Here is a 22,284-nt window from a genome sequence, read left to right as displayed (position 1 = left end):
GGACCTCCAGAGTGTCTGAGGCAGCCTACAGGAGGGTCCTCACAGTGGACCTCCAGAGTGTCTGAGGCAGCCTACAGGAGGGTCCTCACAGTGGACCTCCAGAGTGTCGGAGGCAGCCTACAGGAGGGTCCTCACAGTGGACCTCCAGAGCCTCTGAGGCAGCCTACAGGAGGGTCCTCACAGTGGACCTCCAGAGTCTCGGAGGCAGCCTACAGGAGTGTCCTCACAGTGGACCCCCAGAGCCTCTGAGGCAGCCTACAGGAGGGTCCTCACAGTGGACCTCCAGAGTGTCTGAGGCAGCCTACAGGAGGGTCCTCACAGTGGACCTCCAGTCTCTGAGGCAGCCTACAGGAGTGTCCTCACAGTGGACCTCCAGAGTGTTTGAGGCAGCCTACAGGAGGGTCCTCACAGTGGACCTCCAGAGTGTTTGAGGCAGCCTACAGGAGGGTCCTCACAGTGGACCTCCAGAGTGTTTGAGGCAGCCTACAGGAGGGTCCTCACAGTGGACCTCCAGAGTCTTTGAGGCAGCCTACAGGAGGGTCCTCACAGTGGACCTCCAGAGTGTTTGAGGCAGCCTACAGGAGGGTCCTCACAGTGGACCTCCAGAGTGTTTGAGGCAGCCTACAGGAGGGTCCTAAAAAGATTTGACTTATATCAAATACAGAAAATGTTAACTTGATTTATGCCAAATTATGAAGACAATAATACAAACTGTTACATTAATTTACTAAACAAATGTATTATGATTCTTGTAAAAGCGTTTTCACCTTTTGACTTTGCCATTGGCCTTTTCCTGTACTTTATGAACAGGAAGCAGATGTGACACGTAGAAACCACACAACAAGTGTGTCTAATTCAATAGTAATAATGTGACAGATACAGACCTCCACATTTAGTTTGATTAAAGATGTCTAAATTCCTCAAAAACTGTGTTCTTTGGACAGTTTTCATCTGACTTTATGGGTGATATTTAGATCTGTTTGAATAAGTCTGGAAATAATGTCTTAAAGGAAGAATATTATGCATTATTTGTATTATCATCCTTTAAACATGCTCTTGAGTAAACTCAGTTTGACAACAAATATTTTAGACTGGAAAAAAAGTGAATAAAAACACATTTACATTTGGACTTTTGCACCATCTACTGGCTGTAGAGGGAATTACAACTTTAAAGAAAACCCTAACATACTTCCAAGGATCTATGTAGCCAGATGAGTCTGGTAATGATTTATGGATTTAAAAACAGCAGAAGATTCTCAGAGCCACGTCCCAGATCGAGGAAACGTCAGTCATTGAGGAAACTCAGAACAGAGTGTTTTTGACGGTCGACAGGAAAGAAGATTCATCCACCAGGATTCATCAAACTAGTGTGAATAAAGCTTGTGTTTGATCTTATGGTGTAAGACCAGATAAAGCTTGTGTTTGATCTTATGGTGTAAGACCAGATAAAGCTTGTGTTTGATCTTATGGTGTAAGACCAGATAAAGCTTGTGTTTGATCTTATGGTGTAAGACTAGATAAAGCTTGTGTTTGATCTTATGGTGTAAGACCAGATAAAGCTTGTGTTTTATCTTATGGTGTAAGACCAGATAAAGCTTGTGTTTGATCTTATGGTGTAAGACCAGATAAAGCTTGTGTTTTATCTTATGGTGTAAGACCAGATAAAGCTTGAAGGTGACACTTTTTAATTACTGCCGCTAACACATTGACCAACCCAATTTTCCTAACTTCAAGCCTGTCCTTACATCACCCATTACCCTAGTATTACACATTGACTTGTCCCTAACCTTACCCATTATCCTAACATTACCCATTACCCTGTCCCCAACCTTACCTTACCCCTTACCCAAACATTACCCATTACCCTATCCCCAACCTTATCTTATCCATTACCTTAATATTACCCATTAACATGTCCCTAACATTACCCATTGCCCTAACATTACACATTACCCTAACATTACCCTTTACCCTAACATTACACATTACCCTGGCCCTAACATTACTTATTACCCTAACATTACACATTACCCTAATATTACTTATTACCCTAACATTACACATTACCCTAACATTACACATTACCCTAACATTACACATTACCCTAACATTACCCTTTACCCTAACATTACACATTACCCTAACATTACACATTACCCTAACATTACACATTACCCTAACATTACACATTACCCTAACATTACCCTTTACCCTAACATTACACATTACCCTAACATTACCCTTTACCCTAACATTACACATTACCCTAACATTACACATTACCCTAACATTACCCTTTACCCTAACATTACACATTACCCTAACATTACACATTACCCTAACATTACACATTACCCTAACATTACACATTACCCTAACATTACACATTACCCTAACATTACCCTTTACCCTAACATTACACATTACCCTAACATTACACATTACCCTAACATTACACATTACCCTAACATTACCCTTTACCCTAACATTACACATTACCCTAACATTACACATTACCCTAACATTACCCTTTACCCTAACATTACACATTACCCTAACATTACACATTACCCTAACATTACCCTTTACCCTAACATTACACATTACCCTAACATTACACATTACCCTAACATTACACATTACCCTAACATTACCCTTTACCCTAACATTACACATTACCCTAACATTACACATTACCCTAACATTACCCTTTACCCTAACATTACACATTACCCTAACATTACACATTACCCTAACATTACACATTACCCTAACATTACACATTACCCTAACATTACACATTACCCTGGCCCTAACATTACCCTTTACCCTAACATTACTTATTACCCTAACATTACACTGGCCCTAATCTTACCCTTTACCGTTTCTCTCTAAGTATTTCCTCTGGAGTGTTTTCTGTAGAACATCAGAGGTCCATAGCTCTGGGCAGGATCTCCATGGATGAAGGGAAAACAACAGCTAAAGCCAACAGTCCTTAAAGCAGAACTGTGATGATATGAACCAGTCCAAGAAAGAACTGTTCTGTAAACATGAGACACTTGGTTTTAGATTACATTTATTAAACAAGTAGAAATAAAGATTGAATCAAAATGAACACAATATATTATTCTTTAAATGACCAACAGGTGGCAGCAAACCCTCTGCAAATGATACTGCAAATACTGGAAATGAAAGTTGCTGTAACACAAATAGTTTAACAGACGATTAAATGTGTTTCTTGTACGTTCACGGCGCTTTACTTCCTTTTTCTTCTCAAACGCTCGACAAAACGATGTATATGTAAAACTGTGAGAGACATTGACCAAAGGCAGCGATGGTGAAACACAGGAGTTGTTCAGTCCAGTTTGCTCCTGTGGTCCAGCACATGAGCCGTGATGACCGCTGCCAGCATGAGCAGCAGACCCACAGTGTACACCACAGTCTTCAGCTCACACACACTCACCACACGCGCCTCATCTGCACCTGGAGAACACACAACACACACTTTCACTTCATCAAAAGCACTGCAACGGAGGAGCTGTCTGGGGAGGGGGAAGTCTGCTGCCAGAGACCACATCCGGGATCAGCAGAAGATGGACGCGGACAAACGAGGACAAATGATTGAGATGCGATTACGTCATTAGCTGGGCAGATAAAGCAGAGGTGGTCGTTACTCGAGTAAAAGTACAGATAAACCCAGTCAAATATTACTGTTGTACAAGTAAAAGTAACTCAATTAAATCATTACGTAAGTCAAAGTACTGAAGTATTCGCTGTAGTCCGTGTGACACAAGATTTGACCAAACATTTTGCCCGTTTTTCTCCAATTTGGCCATTTTGGTGAGATTTACAGCGTCACATCCTGTTTGGACAGGATGTGACGCTGAGCAGATGTGACGCACACAGAGGTTTTTCCACAACTGTCACTTTAAATCATACAATAGTTATGATTGGACCAATATTTACACCTGAAAACTGTCTCAATTATGATGGAACGGCGCTTTCTGATGACATCACAGAGGTGGAGGTCGATCTTCTGTCCACACTCAGTCCAGTAGGTGGCGGTAAATGCACCTTTTCAGTTGACTGCCAACAGTTCTAATTTACGTCCAATTTCAGCATTAAAAAAAAGAACTCAACTCTAATTCCTTCAAATTTCCTTCACAAACTGCAACTTGACTGATGTAAAACTGATAAACATTTACCACAGGAACTCACCAGACACTGTCATCATTAAAACCCATCACATGGACTTTAAAAAGCAGAACTAAGTAAGTCTTGTGGTAGAGCGCCCCCTGCAGTTTCAAGTGGAAATACATTGTCAGAAAAAAGATCTTAAAAATGTCTTAAAATTTGTTTACGTTCTTTCTTTATCACAATAAGACAAGTATGATCGCTTACATATTTATTATTATATTTGTCTTATTTTTCAAATGAAATTCCACTTTTCTTTTTGTTGTCTTTTTGTTGAAGAAAAATGGAATTTCACATCCAAAAACATTTCGTACTAAAGAAAGAGTCAGGGTTTCTCAGGAGAGTTTTCTTTGTGTCGATGTCGGTAAACGTTACAAGACAAGTATTTACCCATCACAGGGACTTGTGGGGAAAATGTTACTTAGTTCTGCTTTAAGTTCAAAAGTACTGTTTTTTAATCTTTTTCAATTGTTGCTTTAAAAAAGACAAAGACGAGATGCAAATTGTATTTTCAGCCGACCTGTAAAACTGGAATAAATGACGTAAAAGCTTGGATTAGAAAGGCATAATTGTTCATAAAGTGGAGTCAAAGTAATAAGTTCTGAGTTAAAATCAACAACTCAAAGAACAGATCCTCAAAAACTCACATTAAATATCCAAATGGACATATTTTTAACTGAGATGGGAAAGTACTGATCTGTTAACAGACACGGTAAGGGTTTATTTTATTTATTTTATTTATTTTATTTATTTTATTTATTTTATTTATTTTATTTATTTTAGTATTATTATTATTATTTTTTCTCATTTATTTCAAGAGGAAAGTTTATATTAATGAACACAGAGCTGTAAATAGGCCAGACTCAGCACAAAGCTAGATTCCCTGTTGTCCTGCTCAGTACAAACCTCATCACCATGGTGATAAATGCCCGTCATCGTCACAATAAAAGGAAAACAAAAGGGTCATAATCTCGGGTCCAAACAGCTCTTCTTCTGCTCTCGTTCAGTCGTTTTGTGTCCAGTTAAACCCCCGACACTTGAAATGTGGTCTGTACTGACCTCTAGTGGCCAGTGCTGGACATTACTTTTCGAGCTGCATTGTGGGAAATACTGAATGCAGTACTTTTCCCTGCTGGACATTTGTGTGGTCCTGTACCTGTCTCACTGGTGACGCACATTTGTTGTACGTCTTTGGTGTCTTGGGTCCAGCTGACGTGGTTGCTATGGTTACAGATGATTGACCGGTCGGACAGGTAAAGGTGCAGAGAGGAGGAGCCTGAGTGGGCGTGTGTAGAGTGTTGTGGGCGGGGCTCCTCACAGCCGGGCGTGTCACAGGTGAAAGAGCGGCTGAGGCTGAACAGCTCAGTTTGGCAGATCACAGTGAAGTTACAGGAGTCTGAGCTGCTGGACACAGAGTCCAGCCTCAGGCACACTGCAAACACTGGAGCTGTGCGTTTGATAAAGAAACAAAAAAAAAGGAAAGTAATATAAGTTACAGCTTGAAATTCAGAGTCATATGTTACTTAAGTAGTGTAGATTATGAGATCCTCTCCCTTTGAGTCAAGCTAGCTTTTGTTTTTACCCATCGCAATTCCCTCTGTTGCCTGTAGATAGAGCGCTAATACCAAATCCTGATGAGGGAACGCCTGACTGGTAATAATGTGTGGGTTTCAATGCATTATTTTAAGTTCCAAAACATGAGAGGCCAAAGTAAAGGTACAAGAGCAGGTTTAAAGTCCAAGAACAATGTAAAGAATGCTTAAAAATGTGTCCTTTCAGTTCATATTTTCTTATTTCTAGCAAAGTATCTGCCAAAAGAGTCATATTTAGCCTTATGTATTGTCTGTATATTAGAGACATTTGCTTGAACGCACCTTCCACTGAGACGTTGATGGTGAGGACGGGTTCGTCGCCCTTTCGGGACACCACAGCTGTGTAGCTCCCACTGTCGCTGAGCTGGACCTTCCTCAGGGTCAGTGAGCGGTTCCGCGGACAGAACTCCACTCGTCCTTTGTAGTCATCGTTTATCGTGACTTCGTCTGCTCTCGCACGTACGATATGGCGGCCGTCACTGTTTCTCCAAAGGAACATCTCGTTTCTTCCGACTTGACCCTCATCTTTGAATTCCAGCAGCAGATCTTGGTTGGTCTCGACAATCAGCGTCTGTGGAATGGAACCTGAAAACCAAACCATTTGATCAGTGACTTGCGTTTTGATTGGAAAAGGTGAGAACCGACTCGACTAAATTAAAGATCCAGATGAGGCAACGCTGGTAGAGCTAAAGTGTCATCAGTTTGTGGTTTCATGGTCACACAAACTGCATTTAAGAAGAAACATAAAGCTTTAAAAAATGTTTAAAAATCCCGGCTAGTGCTGTGTCAGAAGATCGTGAAAACATTTGAATTGCCTTTCCAAAAAAACTAAAAGATCAGACTTGGAAAGGAAATTTTCGGTCGACTTATAAGCCCTGTGCATCGATTAATCGGCAAAAATAAGAAGAACTTTTACAATTTGGACAGGCAGATTGAACAGTTCAAACACGCCAAATCACCCAAAAATCCAATTAGAAGCAGACGATTGATTGACCAAACGACTAAAGGTCAACAGTGGGGAAGTAAGACCCGCAGAGAATCTCTCTACATTTGTGTTTTAAAATCCTGACAAAACCTCTACAATCGCTGCACTTCACTCATTATTCAGTCTTATCCACACGGGAAGTCGTTGCTGCAGCTGTGTACATATATATATACAAGTACATAGATAACAAAGTGATGCAATACTATGAGAAACGTAACGTAATTTACCTCCAGAACTGGTCCACAGCAGCAGTCCCAGGACCAAACGCGCCGCCATCGCCATTTTCTCCTGATGTAGAAGTGTGACTATGACTGAAACGACGCTGTTCCTGAAAATGAGCCCGTCGCGTTCGCGTTTTGACTCTTAGAACACCGATAGTGCATGAGGTCGACAGTGAAAGGAAGTGTGAAGTGCACCTATGAACAGATATAGATCACCACAGACATACAGCTACATACTGTGCATACTTTTATTTTTATTTGTGTAACGCCTCCGCGAAGTCTCTAAGTGTGCGGTGTAAAAGAAAAGATTCTCTAGATTCTCTATACGATTGAGTACTACTACTGTGCTAACCCCGCGTCGCTGCGCTAACCCCGCGTCGCTAAGGCCCTAAGTCACTGGGACAGGCTCCACTCACCTCTAACGGGAAACAGTGGTACAAAATGAATGAATGAACCCAAACACAAATAATACTTGTACTACTTTATTATTCAGTAATGCGTGGTACTTACATAACCGCTGACATACACTATTACACGTTTTTGTCAAGTTCTTTGTTAGATCACAATAAGCTCGATCTCGTGCTTCCGCAGATGTTCGTAATATTGGTCTTTGGTATTAAATGTCTCTGAACACACTTCACACGACATCTCCAACTCAGCTTCTACTTGAAAACTGTCCATCTCGACGGTGTAAACGTGAACATGATCTACAGACTGAACTTTATACGACTCGACAGCTTCTTCAACGTGTGTGATTTTATGTTGTTGTAACTTTTCCGCGGTGATGAAACTCCTCTCACACCTCTCACAAGCGTACGGCCCAGAGTGCACCAGGTGGTGAGTTCGTAGAGTAGACGGGTCATTGAACACCTTCCCACACTGGTCACATGGGTGCTTTGGTCCTCGTAGGTGACTCCGCATGTGAACTTTGAGCCCACGCGTTTGGGCAAAGGATTTCTCACAATGGTCACATTTGTAAGGCCAGTTGTTGTTGTTGTGAATAATCTGTTCTGTTTTCAGAGCAGGGGCCCCGGTGTATGTTTTAGAAGACTTTGTTGTTGACTGTGACATGAGCTGACGACGTGGCTGTAGAAGAGTCTTTTGGGCGGAGCGTTTTCCACACCTGCGCCTGTGCATCATGAGGCTGAGCGCTGTGGTGAAGGCCATCTTACAGCGCACACATTTGGACAGATTTGCTCCCGTGTGGCTGCGCCGGTGCATTTTGAGAACATACGGTCTTGTAAAGGACTTTTTACACTCGTCACAACTGTAGGGTCTGTTTTTGCCGCGAGAGCACTTATGATACTCGAGTGCGGATGACTGTGTGAAGGTTTTCTTACAAAACGGACAAACAAAAGGTCTGTTTTCTTTGTGAAAGTTACGCAGGTGTCGTTTGAGATGATGAGATTTTGAGAACGTTCTCCCACACTGGTCACACTTAAAACGTAGCACTGCCTGAACGTCTTTGTGTCCTAAAAGAGTCGTTGACAGTGTAAATCTCTTCCAACACTCCTCACAGCTGTTGGCCCTTTCTCCCGTGTTGGCTTTTGTGGAATCATTTGCTCTTGAACACGACTTTCCACAGAACTGACAAGTACTGGGTACTACAAGTTTGTCTTTGCAATGAGAGCACTCATGATATTTGAATTCAAACTTTTTAAAGGTTTTCTTACATAACTTACAGGTGCATGAGTCTCTCTCGTTGCGACAGGTATGTAGCTTCATGTGACCTGCTTGAGTGAATGTTTTCTCACATTTGTCACATTTGTAAGGCCGCTCTCCTGTGTGAACGCGCTTGTGTTGTATCAAAGTGCTTGACAGCGTGAATCTTTTCCCACACTGCTCACAGCTGTACGGCCTTTCGCCCGTGTGGCAGCGAATGTGCCTTTTGAGATCAAAGTTTCTTGAAAATGTCTTCCCACAGTACTGACAACTGATCGGATGTTGGTCTTTACTATGAGGGCACTGATAGTTCTCAGACAAATGACCCAAGGATTTCTTACAATATTTACAACTGAACACGTTGTGCTGGACCCGCAGATGTTCTTTGAGGATATGTGACTGTGTGAAGTCTCGGTCACAAAGGTCGCACGTGTACGGCCGCTCGCCTGTGTGGATCAGCTTGTGTCGTCGCAACGTGCTGGACAGTCCGAACCTCTTATCACACTGGTCACACTTGTGGGGCTTTTCTCCGCTGTGAGTGAGCATGTGTTGTTTCAGGTAGTTGGATTGAGGGAAGGTCTTTTTGCAGACGTCGCAGCAGTGAGGCCTGTCTCTGGTGCGCACGGGTTGTTGTTTCGGAGGAGAACTCGGAGGTGGCGTCTTCTCGCTGGGGAACATGATCCGAGCTGTCGACGACGTCTGTAAATTAACACAAAAGGCAATAAATGTCCTGTAGTTTAGCGTCACCCGGACATCCTGTCGTCATAGGAAGACAAAACAATCTTTCTGCCGGATAAAGTAAGTCAAATATAACATTTTCACATTGCACAACACGATACCAGCGTTTCCTGTGCATAGGTGGGGTCCTAGAGCTCAAGAGTCACGTGTTCATTTTGGTAAAACGTCGTGGACATACTCCTCGCCCCTTTGACACGACGATGAGCAAACTGCAGATTTGACTGGTGCCTGTGGCGGTGATGGGCCAAACGAGTCGAGGCGCATGTGTCACTCTGTGTGTCACGTTCAGAAGTCACGTGACCAACACATCTGTCCCGCACCGTGTCCCGTGTGTCGCTCGTGTCAGAAGCTGTAGCTGCAGCGCGAGACTCGAGACAGTCGCTTTGTGCTTCACTGGTGATACATATTTGCCGTGATTGTGATCGTTCAAAAATAACCTCTTCAATACCCATTATTTTTATATTAATTTCGAGTCACTTCTTATATTACAGCAAACTTTATTGTACAAGAGGCTGTTATCTGTTTTAATTACTGATTCACATTGTTACATGACCAAACACAGTGTTAGAAGGAGCAGTATGCACACCTTTTTAGACCACCAGATGGCGCAATAGAGGTCACAACACTGTGTCAATAGAAGGTGTAACACAAACACACATGCGGCATTCACGTTGTGACGTCTCCTCTTATTTTAACGCAGAGTATAATTAAATAAATCATAGATTTGTTTATTTTAACACGTTTCGATTGCTAAGACCACAAAGGAATCTGTCCCACAGCACGTGACAGCCGCATTACTCCAACACGGGGCAGATGTGCACGTGTTTGTGTGTTTGTTTGTTTGTTGACTTGTGCAGCTTGTTAGTTGTTGTTCATTTGCTTGAGGCTAAAGAACATGGAGCTCTACATCTGTCCCGCATGGAAGCCCCGCGCCCCCGCAGCCCCGTGACACAGACCGGGGGCTTTAATCTCTGCCGCAGAAACACCCGAAGCGTCCGTTAACGTCTGTTCAAACCGCGGGAAACGGACACAAACCTGGACAGCTGCAAGTCACGTCCCAGAACGAGCATCTGACCACAACAAACAGAGACACAGCCGCTGATCCGCGAGATGTGACGCTGCTCCGCCCTGCGCGACTGTGGCACAGACTGTGGCCACAGCGCCCCCTATAGCAGGGCGGGGAGAACTGCAGCCTGAAGGCCACAGCGCTCCCTACGGCAGGGCGGGGAGAACTGCAGCCTGGAGGCCACAGCGCCCCCTACAGCAGGGCGGGGAGAACTGCAGCCTGGAGGCCACAGCACCCCCTACAGCAGGGCGGGGAGAACTGCAGCCTGGAGGCCACAGCGCCCCCTATAGCAGGGCGGGGAGAACTGCAGCCTGAAGGCCACAGCACCCCCTACAGCAGGGCGGGGAGAGCTGCAGCCTGAAGGCCACAGCGCCCCCTACAGCAGGGCGGGGAGAACTGCAGCCTGGAGGCCACAGCGCCCCCTATAGCAGGGCGGGGAGAACTGCAGCCTGAAGGCCACAGCACCCCCTACAGCAGGGCGGGGAGAGCTGCAGCCTGAAGGCCACAGCGCCCCCTACAGCAGGATGAGGAGAACTGCAGCCTGGAGGCCACAGCGCCCCCTACAGCAAGGCAGGGAGAACTGCAGCCTGGAGGCCACAGCGCCCCCTACAGCAGGGCGGGGAAAACTGCAGCCTGGAGGCCACAGCGCCCCCTACAGCAGGGCGGGGAGAACTGCAGCCTGGAGGTCACAGCGCCCCCTACAGCAGGGCGAGGAGAACCGCATTCTGGAGGCCACAGCGCCCCCTATAGCAGGGCGGGGAGAACTGCAGCCTGGAGGCCACAGCGCCCCCTACAGCAGGGCGGGGAGAACTGCAGCCTGGAGGCCACAGCGCCCCCTACAGCAGGGCGGGGAGAACTGCAGCCTGGAGGCCACAGCGCCCCCTACAGCAGGGCGGGAAGAACTGCAGCCTGGAGGCCACAGCGCCCCCTACATCAGGGCGGGGAGAACTGCAGCCTGGAGGCCACAGCGCCCCCTACAGCAGGGCGGGGAGAACTGCAGCCTGGAACTGCTGATGGAAAAGCATATAAAGTCCAAATATGGAACTAAAAATATGTGTGGCCGTTTAAACTACGCATTGTAGTTAAAAGAGACATATTATTCACCAGATATTTAGTGTTCAGCTATGACTAGATCAGCATTTTGTTCATTGTAAACGGCAATATAGATCTAAAATCATGCTGCTAAAATCCTGACATAATCATGTGCAATACTGTCATATTCATGTGCAATACCTTGACATAATGTCAATCATCTTGGTGCAATATTCTCCGTCCATATAAGTGTTACTATTGTATCATTATCATTTTTACTTTTTATTAAGAATATGAGTTTTTTTATAAGAGCTTTTCTGTTAATAGTGTTTTTCTATTAATAGTGTTTTTTCTTAAAGTTTTCTTTAAGTTATCTGTTATTTTACTTTTGTACCTACTTTGTGTTGCAACACTGAAATCTCCCCATTGTGGGACAAATAAAGGCTTATCTTTTTTTTAAAATGGCTTAATACTTGCAAACAAGTGTTCAAATCTGCAGAACTTCAGGGCAATATTTCATTTACATGCACAGGGATGTGGGCGGGGCTAGGGGGTAGGTCAAAACTCAAGCCTCAGTTCCAGGACAATACAAACCCAAACATGCATGACTCAATCAGAATACACGTTAGAGAAAACTAATGAGTTTAAAAGCTCATTAATGTTGCTTAGTATGACCCCTTTAACATGATTAAAGATGAACTATGTAACCGTTCGAATGTTCCACAGCATGGCATTAAGCGTATCTCTTGCAGTTATTCAATTACAGGCGTTTTTATTGCTCAGAATAACCTTGGACAGAGTGAGTGGTTGTGGAGATGGACCGTCTGACACCATAATCATGTGTGCTGAAAGTGACACAACAGATACACAGAAACACACGACGATGGAGCGTACACTAAGCCTACGATACACATCTGAACACCATCATGTGATCTTCGTATCCTAAGCATGTTAAGCAGATAAACAACTGCCCTGTGTGCTCGCACCACGACCAACACGCCGTCGGTGTGTTTGAAAACGGGGTGGATTTGTACTAAAATGTCCAAATGCCGGATTATGGCCGAGACAGAGTTGTGTTTACATTCTCAACACATGCAACTTAGGCCGTACTACTTTATTATTCAGTAATGGTACTTACATAACCTCTGACATACACTATTACACGTTTTTGTGCTTTGTTAGATCACAATAAGCTCAATCTCGTGGTTCCGCAGATGTTCATAATATTGCTCTTTGGTATTAAATGTCTCTGAACACACTTCACACGACATCTCCAACTCAACTTCTACTTGAAAACTGTCCATCTCGACGGCACAAACACTGTCTGTTTCTTGAACATGATCTACAGACTGAACTTTATACGACTCGACAGCTTCTTCAACGTGTGTGACTTTATGTTGTAGTAACTTTTCCGCGGTGATGAAACTCCTCTCACACTTCTCACAAGCGTACGGCCCAGAGTGCACCAGGTGGTGAGTTCGTAGAGTAGACGGGTCATTGAACACCTTCCCACACTGGTCACATGGGTGCTTTGGTCCTTGTAGGTGACTCCGCATGTGAACTTTGAGCCCACGCGTTTGGGCAAAGGATTTCTCACAATGGTCACATTTATAAGGCCTGTTGTTGTTGTGAATAATCTGTTCTGTTTTCAGAGCAGGGGCCCCGGTGTGTGTTTTAGAAGACTTTGTTGTAGATTGTGACATGAGCTGACGACGTGGCTGTAGAAGAGTCTTTTGGGCGGAGCCTTTGCCACACCTGCGCCTGTGCATCATGAGGCTGAGCGCTGTGGTGAAGGCCATCTTACAGCGCACACATTTGGACAGATTCGCTCCCGTGTGGCTGCGCCGGTGCATTTTGAGAACATACGGTCTTGTAAAGGACTTTTTACACTCGTCACAACTGTAGGGTCTGTTTTTGCCGCGAGAGCACTTATGATACTCGAGTGCAGATGACTGTGTGAAGGTTTTCTTACAAAACTGACAAACAAAAGGTCTGTTTTCTTTGTGAAAGTTACGCAGGTGTCGCTTGAGATGATGAGATTTTGAGAACGTTCTCCCACACTGGTCACACTTAAAACGTAGCACTGCCTGAATGTGCTTGTGTCCTAAAAGAGTGGACGACACAGTGAATCTCTTCCAACACTCCTCACAGCTGTTGGCCCTTTCTCTTTTGTGGGTCTGGTTTGAATTTTGTAGATAATTTGCTTTTGAAGACGTCTTTCCACAGAACTGACAAGTGCTGTGATGGGCCCGCTGGTGATAGTTGCGTGAACTCATTTGAGTGAATGCCTTCCCACATTTGTCACATTTGTAAGGCCGTTCTCCAGTGTGAAGCCGCCTGTGTCGTATAAGAGTAATTGACTGACCAAATCCTTTCCCACACTCCTCACAACTGTACGGCTTTTCACCCGTGTGAGTGAGAATGTGCCTTTTGAGGTCACTTGATCTTGCAAATCCCTTTTCACAGTACTGACAACTGAAAGGTTTGTCTTTTCGTTGGGAGCTGAACACTTTGTGCTCGACACGTTGATGTTCCTTGAGGGCTTTTGAATGTGTGAAGGCTGCGTCACACTGGTCACATCTGTAGGGCTTTTCTCCGGTGTGTTTGCACTGGTGGTAGTAAAATGAGCCCAAATTAGTGAATGCTTTCCCACATTTGTCACATTTGTAAGGCTGTTCTCCAGTGTGAAGCCGCCGGTGTCGTGTCAGAGTAATTGACTGACCAAAACTTTTCCCACACTCCTCACAACTGTACGGCTTTTCACCCGTGTGAATGAGAATGTGCCTTTTAAGGTCACTTGATCTTGCAAATCCCTTTTCACAGTACTGACAACTGAAAGGTTTGTCTTTACTTGGAGCGCTGAACACTTTGTGCTGGACACGTTGGTGTTTGAGGGGTTTTATCTGTGTGAAGGCTGCGTCACACTGGTCACTCTTGGAGGGCTTTTCTCTAGTGTTGGTGCACTTGTGTTTTTTCAGCTGGGTGGATCGAGTGAAGGTGGTTTTACAGAGGTCACAGCTGTAAGGTCTGTCCCTGGTGCTTCTTGAAGAACGCTGTGTAACCGTCTTCTCGCAGGACAACATGATCTGAGCCGTAGATGATGTCTGCAAATGGAAAAGAGTTCAGTACGTAAAAGTTAGAAATAAACCAGCAGCAATATTCTGTAGTAGCCCAGTGCTTCTGAACCTTGGGCGGTCTTACAATCATTTCAGAGGGTCTTATGTAAGGATTAGACGGCTCTGAGCAGTGTGGTACACTGTTTTAAGACTGATGTGGAGAGTGTGAAAACAGTAATGCACCGCTCAGAGTCATTCAATCCACATAGAACATCCCACAAACTGCAACAGCCAATTTGTGACAACCTTTTGCTGCCCTTATGGTCATTCATAAGATGGTGGGTCTACGGGAAGGTGGTCCCACAGTTCTTAAGACCTGGCCATCTGCAAGCCCCCCACCCCAGGCCTGGTCTGGTCTGGCTGGTCACCAAGGACTAATGCACCAGGCAAAATATTTCCTAGGATCATCCATGACCTCAAACCCCTCCACAACGTTAAGGTGGCAGTTTTGGGGTAACTGGTGATTTAACTGTAAAAATGTCTTAATATAATGCGGTGAGAAGCTCTGAGAGGGAAACAAATTCCACTAGGTTTTGTGTCACTGGGTCAAATGCCTTAAGAGCTAATTATATGCGTGTGTCAGATGTGTGTGTTTTCATATCAAACACTGTTAATGTTCACGTTTTAAGATAAATGAGCTGACAATCTAAATAAAATATGAATCCACATTATGATGATCGTGTTTGTCCTCCTGTGACACTTATTTTGTGTCATTTTGGTTTTGGGGTGATTTGAATCCAGTGTTTATTGTGTAAGATTTAAGTCTACTTTGTACTGCTGGTTATTGCTAACATACATGAATAAGAGAATACATTTCAGATCGCTTTATCCAACACGTGCAGCCTGGTTGAATATTTACATATTTTACCGCCATAAAGCAACTAAATGGATGAATGAGTTTGTATTTCTAAATTACGGCCTATGAGTGGAGCGTCGTTCTCCCGAAGCAGAGGAATGCTAGCGCTAATCGGCTGGGTTCTAGTTCTGCTAGTTCTGATGCTGGTTCTGATGCTGGTTCTGATGCTGGTTCTGATTATGCTAGTTCTGATATCAGTTCTGATGCTGGTTCTGATTATGCTAGTTCTGATGATGCTAGTTCTGATGCTGATTCTGATTCTGCTAGTTCTGATATCAGTTCTGATGCTAGTTCTGATTATGCTAGTTCTGATGCTACTTCTGATGATGCTAGTTCTGATGCTGGTTCTGATTATGCTAGTTCTGATATCAGTTCTGATGCTAGTTCTGATGCTAATTCTGATGCTAGTTCTAGTGCTAGTTCTGATGATGCTAGTTCTGATGCTGGTTCTGATGATGCTAGTTCTGATGATGCTAGTTTTGATGCTAGTTCTGATGCTGGTTCTGATTATGCTAGTTCTGATGCTAGTTCTGATATCAGTTCCGATGCTAGTTCTGTTATTATTTCTGATGATGCTAGTTCTGATGCTAGATCTGATGCTAGTACTGTTTCTGGTTCTGATGATGCTAGTTCTGATATTAGTTCTGATGCTAGTTCTGATGCTAGTTCTGATGCTAGTTCTGATATCAGTTCTGATGCTAATTCTGATGCTAGTACTGTTTCTGGTTCTGATGATGCTAGTTCTGATGCTAGTTCTGATTATGCTAGTTCTGATTATGCTAGTTCTGATGCTAGTACTGTTTCTGGTTCCGATTATGCTAGTTCTGATATTAGTTCTGATTATGCTAGTTCTGATGCTAGTACTGTTTCTGGTTCCAATTATGCTAGTTCTGATATTAGTTCTGATTATGCTAGTTCTGATGCTAGTACTGTTTCTGGTTCCAATTATGCTAGTTCTGATATTAGTTCTGATTATGCTAGTTCAGATATTAGCTCTGATGATGCTAGTTCCCAATAGTTTAAGACTAAAAGGAGTTGATCTGTTAGTTTCTGATGCTAGTGAATGAAGCGGAATGTTTTCCCCTAAAAGTGGGCGGGGACCGGAGACTTCTATGCCCGCCACGTGACCTCCACGCCGCCCGCAGTGACAGTGGTTCTGGTCTATGTAAACAAACGCAAACTCCAAAGGAAATCTGCATCAAACTGCTCAAATATGATCATCCTTCACAATGAGCAGTGGCGCTGACGTTTAAAAACTGCCCCATGTCAAGGATCGATGTCGATAATGACGAGTGACACTGTAGTTTGTGGTTTCCCTGTGCTGTTGCTATGGTGACACCGATCACCGGAAACACCACAATCCACTCTTTTCACGCGTGTGTAAAAAGCACTTAGAAAAGACACAAACCTGGACTGTCGCTGTCATGATCTAAAACACAAATCTGAGCCCGAAGTGAAAAGCTGCCGATGATGACCCAACACCGGAAGTAGATATTTTTTAATGCGAGACGATACGCAATGTCGCCCCCTACAGCATCGGGGTAATGTAGCAACAACAACCTAGTACTGACGCACATGTAGTTTAAATTAGTCTTTAAAAATGTTATAATATTGTGTGTCTTTGCTGGCAGGAGGTCCCTCGAACACTTGTCTCCATGACCGTGGTTTGACCGTGGTTTGCTGGAATGTTCCACAGCCTGGCATTACACTTAGTCTTCAGATAAGTTCAGGATTATCATTTACAAATATATTTCTTTTCCCTTCAGATTATAAGTGCATTTTATGGTTCTATAACACAAATCCAAGTATTCTGGAGAAATGAATCCTACATTAAACTTCCTGTTCCCTCATAGAGCTCGTCAGTCCCATTTAGTCCTTGATTATTCATTTAGGAAGGACTCGAACAGAACCTCTGTCATGTAGGAAGGGTTAATGCTCCTTTGACACTAAACAATTGAAAAAAAAATACTTTGTTGTTGTTGAGGATACTAGGAGTTGACGTGTGTGTACCTTATGGTCATAGTGGCATTAAAGGAAAAACTGTAGACTCGCATGGGCTTTTATTTCTTATTAACCACAAAAATGATGGATGAATTATACCACAGGTGGAAGGTGGGGTTCACATGTAATCATACATTCAGTGGCTCATATATATATATATATATATATATATATATATTTTTTTTTTAAAGGCACTGTACCTGATATTTACAGTCTTAAAACATGAAAAATCAAACTTGTTCATTCAAACCCTTTTCAGTGGTTCCAAACGTACGTATTGCTCACATACTTAATGCATTCCGACAAAGAAGTCACCGCAACGACTTTATAGTGTCTTTTTGTCATGTCCCCATCAAATAAACATCTAAACGAACAGGGGCCCACAGCCACCAACAGTAGCAAGTGCTCATGTCATGACATCTAATAATAAATACTAATATAAAGATAATAAAGTTAGATCACAATAAGCTGGATCTCGTGCTTCCGCAGATGTTCATAATATCGGTCTTTGGTATTAAATGTCTTTGAACACACTTCGCACGACATCTCCAACTCGACTTCCACCTGAAAACTGTCCATCTCGACGGCACGAACGTTGTCCGACTCTTGAACGTGATCTACAGACTGAACTTTATACGACTCAATCGCTTCTTCAAAGTGCGTGATTTTATGTTGCCGTAACTTTTCTGCGGTGATGAAACTCCTCTCGCACTTCTCACAAGCGTACGGCCCAGAGTGCACCAGGTGGTGAGTTCGTAGAGTAGACGGGTCATCGAACACCTTCCCACACTGGTCACACGGGTGTGTAGGCTGACCAAAGTGGATCTGCATGTGTCTTTTGAGATTATTGGCTTTAGAAAACCTTGATCCACATCGCTCGCACTGGACCGACTTGTGTTCAGGGTGTGAGCGCAGATGTTCTTTGAGTTCTTGGTAAAGGTCAAAAGAGGCTTCGCAGCAGCCACACCCGTACGGCTTCCCTTTCTTGTGGTTCCCTCGATGTATCTTAAGAGAACTTTCGCGGGTGAACTTGGTTCCGCAGACGTCGCACTTGTACGTGTTTGCGTCTGGCAAGTGAAATGTTTGGATGTGACGTTGAAGATTGGACGTTTTGGCAAATTTCATTCCGCAATTTCCACATTTGAACAGCTTCTTCCCCGTGTGGGCGCGGATATGGATCTTGAGGTGACGTGCTCGGATGAACGATTTCTCACAATGGTCACATTTGTAAGGCCAGTTGTTGTTGTTGTTGTGAATAATCTGTTCTGTTTTCAGTGCAGGGGCCCCGGTGTATGTTTTAGAAGAACGTGGCTGTAGAAGAGTCTTTTGGGCGGAGCGTTTGCCACACCTGCGCCTGTGCATCATGAGGCTGAGCGCTGTGGTGAAGGCCATCTTACAGCGCACACATTTGGACAGATTCGCTCCCGTGTGGCTGCGCCGGTGCATTTTGAGAACATACGGTCTCGTAAAGGACTTTTTACAGTCGTCACAACTGTAGGGTCTGTTTTTGCCGCGAGAGCACTTATGATACTCGAGTGCAGATGACTGTGTGAAGGTTTTCTTACAAAACGGACAAACAAAAGGTCTGTTTTCTTTGTGAAAGTTACGCAGGTGTCGTTTGAGATGATGAGATTTTGAGAACGTTCTCCCACACTGGTCACACTTAAAGCGCAGCACTGCCTGAATGTGCTTGTGTCCTAAAAGAGTGGACGACACAGTGAATTTCTTCCAACACTCCTCACAGCTGTTGGCCCTTTCTCTTTTGTGGGTCTGGTTGGTTTTGGGGGGATAATTTACTCTTGTACACGTCTTTCCACAGAACTGACAAGCGCTGGGATGGGCCCGCCGCTGGTGGTTGTCGTGTGAACTCATTTGATTGAATTCCATGCCACATTTGTCACATTTGTAAGGCCGCTCCCCCGTGTGAATGCGCTTGTGTTGCATCAGAGTGCTTGACAGAGTGAACCTCTTCCCACACTCCTCACATCTGTACGGCCTTTCACCCGTGTGCGAGCGAATGTGCCTTTTCAGGTCAAACGCTAATGCAAATCTCTTTCCACAGTATAGACAACTGAAAGGTTTGTCTTTTCGTTGGGAGCTGAACACTTTGTGCTCGACACGTTGATGTTCCTTGAGGGCTTTTGAATGTGTGAAGGCTGCGTCACACTGGTCACATTTGAAGGTCTTTTCTCTGGAGTGCTTGCCCTTGTGGTAGTCAAGTGAACCTGAATTAGTGAATGCTTTCCCACATTCTTCACATTTGTAAGGCTGTTCTCCAGTGTGAAGCCGCCTGTGTCGTGTCAGAGAAACTGACTGAGCAAAACTTTTCCCACACTCCTCACAACTGTACGGCTTTTCACCCGTGTGAATGAGAATGTGCCTTTTGAGGTCAGCCAATCTTGCAAATCCCTTTTCACAGTACTGACAACTGAAAGGTTTGTCTTTACTTGGAGCGCTGAACACTTTGTGCTGGACACGTTGGTGTTTGAGGGGTTTTATCTGTGTGAAGGCTGCGTCACACTGGTCACTCTTGGAGGGCTTTTCTCTAGTCTTGGTGCACTTGTGTTTTTTCAGCTGGGTGGATCGAGTGAAGGTGGTTTTACAGAGATCACAGCTGTAAGGTCTGTCCCTGGTGCTTCTTGAAGAACGCTGTGTAACCGTCTTCTCGCAGGACAACATGATCTGAGCCGTAGATGATGTCTGCAAATGGAAGAGTTCAGTAAGTAAAAGTTAGAAATAAACCAGCAGCAATATTCTGTAGTAGCCCAGTGCTTCTGAACCTTGGGCGGTCTTACAATCATTTCAGAGGGTCTTATGTAGGATTAGACGGCTCTGAGCAGTGTGGTACACTGTTTTAAGACTGATGTGGAGAGTGTGAAAACAGTAATGCACTGCTCAGAGTCATTCAATCCACATAGAACATCCCACAAACTGCAACAGCCAATTTGTGACAATAAGGATGTTTTGGCCCGAAATAAAGGGTGATGCGTCTGCAATTATGATAATGAAACGTTTTATTAAATGAGTATTTGACGTGTTTTCAGCCGTAATAAACAATGGTCAAAGTTGTGGTTGACAAATGTATTTAAAGCTCCAGCGAGTCCGGTTTCACTCACTTTTCCTCACAGTTTGGATCTGGATGAACATACAGTACATTCATCTAGAACACAATTGAGCTGGCTTGGATTTTTAAGTAAAAAGGTTTTTCTAGCATCAACTTTCAGTAAATAGAGCAGGCGGCCTCACGTGGCCGCTAACATGTACTGCTACATATGTGTCCACCTGTTTAAACTGATTTAAACAACTAATTTATGACTAATGAGGACTTAAATCAATGGTAAGAATATTTCTATAGTATATGTGTTTTGTTGTTTTATATACTTCATAAATGTGTATGTTGTAGTCTTAACTGTAGTTATCAGATCAGTTACAGTCGTTTTATATACTTCATAAATGTGTATGTTGTAGTCTTAACTGTAGTTATCAGATCAGTTACAGTCAGATTGGGGCTGTTAGCTGTTTTAGCTGCTAGCTTAGCAAAACACATTCTGCAGAGTGAAGTGTGATTACTGAACCTTACGTGAGAAAAGGTTCTCAAACTTCCTGTCCTGTTGTTTATCGTGTTAAAAAGTCAACTCTGGCGCGGTGTTTGCGGACGAACCGTCTCGGATTCCTCGCCACGGGAAACTTGTTTGTGCCGCGGAGCCGTGACGTTTCCCGGTGTCATTGAGCACGTGATGAGGCAAACGGGCTCGGTTACGGTTCAATAAACACTAAACTACTCTTTTATTTAGCACTTAAAAAAGCACAAACCTGGACAGTTGAAGTCATGATCCAAAACAATCTGATCCAAACTCCAGACTGCCGCTGACCCGGAAGTAGAGAGTGTGCTGCTGCCGCCCCCTGCAGCACGGGGGTCATACAGCAGTACTACTGCCCCCTGCAGCACGGGGGTCATACAGCAGTACTACTGCCCCCTGCAGCACGGGGGTCATACAGCAGTACTACTGCCCCCTGCAGCGCGGGGGTCATACAGCAGTACTACTGCCCCCTGCAGCACGGGGGTCATACAGTAGTACTACTGCCCCCTGCAGCACGGGGGTCATACAGCAGTACTACTGCCCCCTGCAGCACGGGGGTCATACAGCAGTACTACTGCCCCCTGCAGCACGGGGGTCATACAGTAGTACTACTGCCCCCTGCAGCACGGGGGTCATACAGTAGTACTACTGCCCCCTGCAGCACGGGGGTCATACAGCAGTACTACTGCCCCCTGCAGTACGGGGGTCATACAGCAGTACCGCCGCCCCCTGCAGCACGGGGGTCATACAGCAGTACTACTGCCCCCTACAGCACGGGGGTCATACAGCAGTACTGCCGCCCCCTGCAGCGCGGGGGTCATACAGCAGTACTACTGCCCCCTGCAGCGCGGGGGTCCAGCCGTACTGCCGCCCCCTGCAGCACGGGGGTCATACAGCAGTACTACTGCCCCCTGCAGCGCGGGGGTCCAGCCGTACTGCCGCCCCCTGCAGCGCGGGGGTCATACAGCAGTACTGACGCCCCCTGCAGCGCGGGGGTCATACAGCAGTACTACTGCCCCCTGCAGCGCGGGGGTCATACCGCAGTACTACTGCCCCCTGCAGCGCGGGGGTCATACCGCAGTACTACTGCCCCCTGCAGCGCGGGGGTCATACCGCAGTACTACTGCCCCCTGCAGCGCGGGGGTCATACAGTAGTACTACTGCCCCCTGCAGCGCGGGGGTCATACCGCAGTACTACTGCCCCCTGCAGCGCGGGGGTCATACCGCAGTACTACTGCCC

At 44.8% G+C, this 22,284-nt stretch overlaps 3 protein-coding genes across 3 annotated transcripts; all 3 read right to left on the bottom strand.

Annotated features, from left to right (window-relative positions):
* Nucleotides 1-3,340: 3,340 nt before the first annotated feature.
* On the bottom strand, nt 3,341-7,053 carry LOC140355765 (uncharacterized). The gene is made up of 4 exons (XM_072440417.1): nt 6,999-7,053; nt 6,069-6,371; nt 5,351-5,641; nt 3,341-3,477 (listed from the first exon to the last, which is right to left on the bottom strand). Exons 1-4 carry the CDS (start codon nt 7,051-7,053, stop codon nt 3,356-3,358), a joined length of 771 nt encoding a protein of 256 aa, XP_072296518.1. The 3' UTR covers nt 3,341-3,355.
* A 408-nt stretch (nt 7,054-7,461) lies between these two features.
* LOC140355764 (uncharacterized) lies at nt 7,462-21,302 on the bottom strand. The gene is made up of 4 exons (XM_072440416.1): nt 21,277-21,302; nt 17,920-20,163; nt 10,408-10,462; nt 7,462-9,418 (listed from the first exon to the last, which is right to left on the bottom strand). The coding sequence occupies exons 1-4, from the start codon at nt 21,292-21,294 to the stop codon at nt 7,548-7,550; spliced, it is 4,188 nt and encodes a 1,395-aa protein (XP_072296517.1). The 5' UTR covers nt 21,295-21,302; the 3' UTR covers nt 7,462-7,547.
* Nucleotides 12,422-16,940, bottom strand: LOC140355962 (uncharacterized). Its single transcript, XM_072440631.1, has 2 exons — nt 16,871-16,940; nt 12,422-14,594 (listed from the first exon to the last, which is right to left on the bottom strand). The coding sequence occupies exons 1-2, from the start codon at nt 16,886-16,888 to the stop codon at nt 12,669-12,671; spliced, it is 1,944 nt and encodes a 647-aa protein (XP_072296732.1). The 5' UTR covers nt 16,889-16,940; the 3' UTR covers nt 12,422-12,668.
* Nucleotides 21,303-22,284: the final 982 nt, after the last annotated feature.

Source organism: Eucyclogobius newberryi, unplaced genomic scaffold (genome assembly GCF_026437365.1).
Source record: "Eucyclogobius newberryi isolate DKJ021-1_F unplaced genomic scaffold, fEucNew1.0.hap1 SCAF_12, whole genome shotgun sequence".
In the NCBI taxonomy this organism is placed as follows: Eukaryota; Metazoa; Chordata; class Actinopteri; order Gobiiformes; family Gobiidae; genus Eucyclogobius; species Eucyclogobius newberryi.
Note: the sequence above shows the minus strand (reverse complement) of the source record. Positions and strands in the feature narration are given on the sequence as shown.